This window comes from Hyla sarda, chromosome 2 (genome assembly GCF_029499605.1).
Source record: "Hyla sarda isolate aHylSar1 chromosome 2, aHylSar1.hap1, whole genome shotgun sequence".
Classification (NCBI taxonomy): domain Eukaryota; kingdom Metazoa; phylum Chordata; class Amphibia; order Anura; family Hylidae; genus Hyla; species Hyla sarda.
In genome coordinates this window covers 25,076,825-25,078,467 of record NC_079190.1, presented here as the reverse complement: position 1 = coordinate 25,078,467, position 1,643 = coordinate 25,076,825, and the positions used below count along the sequence as shown (strand labels likewise).

General features: G+C 43.3%; 1 protein-coding gene across 1 annotated transcript; it reads right to left on the bottom strand.

The window, feature by feature from the left end:
* Positions 1-679: 679 nt before the first annotated feature.
* Positions 680-1,414, bottom strand: LOC130357353 (DNA damage-regulated autophagy modulator protein 1-like). Its single transcript, XM_056560040.1, has one exon. The coding sequence runs from the start codon at positions 1,412-1,414 to the stop codon at positions 680-682; it is 735 nt and encodes a 244-aa protein (XP_056416015.1).
* Between the last annotated feature and the right edge of the window lie 229 nt (positions 1,415-1,643).

Sequence of the window (1,643 nt, the reverse complement as noted above, 5' to 3'; positions counted from 1 at the left end):
TCTGATGTGTATACCGGACTATCTGATGTGTATACCGGACTATCTGATGTGTATACTGGACTATCTCATGTGTATACTGGACTATCTCATGTGTATACTGGACTATCTGATGTGTATACTGGACTATCTGATGTGTATATTGGACTATCTGATGTGTATACTAGACTATCTGATGTGTATACTGGACTATCTGATGTGTATACTGGACTATCTGATGTGTGTACTGGACTATCTGATGTGTATACTGGACTATCTGATGTGTGTACTGGACTATCTGATGTGTGTACTGGACTATCTGATGTGTATACTGGACTATCTGATGTGTATATTGGACTATCTGATGTGTATACTGGACTATCTGATGTGTATACTGGACTATCTGATGTGTATACTGGACTATCTGATGTGTATATTGGACTATCTGATGTGTATACTGGACTATCTGATGTGTATACTGGACTATCTGATGTGTATACTGGACTATCTGATGTGTATACTGGGCTATCTGATGTGTATACTGGACTATCTGATGTGTATACTGGCTTTCTGACTCTGTCCCAATGGCAGGTGTTAAGAGAAGGATGAGACATGTTTTTTTATTTATATATTTATTAAGAATAATACACAGGATAAATGTCCGTCCTCGGCTCCCGGCTGTAGTCATAGGCCTCAGTCTTCACTATTCTACAGGATGGTTCTGTTCCGGGTCCGGTATCTTGGTCCTCAGGCTGACGTTAATGTCATTTCTGGAAATCTTTACTGACAAATGCTGTAAATCTGTATAGTGGGTCACATGGTATAAGGTGACGCCGCAGAATCCCAGGTATTCAGCCACCATGACGGGGACATACATAATCTCCTCGCAGTGTCCGGTGCACAGATCCGTATAGAAGGAGACCTGACCGACACTGAAGAGCAGCAGCACCACAGAAGTCACTAAGGTGGAGGCCAGCCTTATATGGCAAACAATCCGGCTGCTGTATGACCTTTTGTATAGGAATCCAGCTTGGCACACATTATATATGGCTCCACAAATAAATGCCATACCTGAGCTGATCCTGTGTATTGTAGGATTGTTCCCCATAGTAAATACGGCATTCAGGGCTGTTCCTATGCACATGATGCATCCTAAGATAAACAAGATCTTCTGGTAAATCCTAAAATGCTTCGCAGATGGTTCAGAGCGCAGGAACATAAATCGGTGCTGCAGGTAGGTGACGGCAACTCCTATGATGGGTGCACCAAAGAACACAACCTTATATATTATCCACTCAGGATATCCTACAGCCGTGTCACTGATAAACGGCTGTCTGCTATGTCCTAGGGCGATGGTCAAGGTGACAAGAGTGCTGAGGCCCAAAAGGTTCCATGTGACCCAAAGGATAGGCAAGAACCCTAATCCCTGGATCTCCATGGCACAAAGAAACAACACAAATCGCTGAGATAAAGGAAAGATTCGCTAAGCAAAAGCCGCTGTCTCTGTCCAACTCTCTCTGTGTAATCAGATTGTCAGGCGGGGTTTTCTATAGGCTCGGAACTCGATGATGTCACATCTGTGATGTCATTCTTTGGTTCATCTCGGTAACACCATCATGCTGCATACTGATTGGTCCTCAGTGTTGTAGATCTTTATGCAGACAATC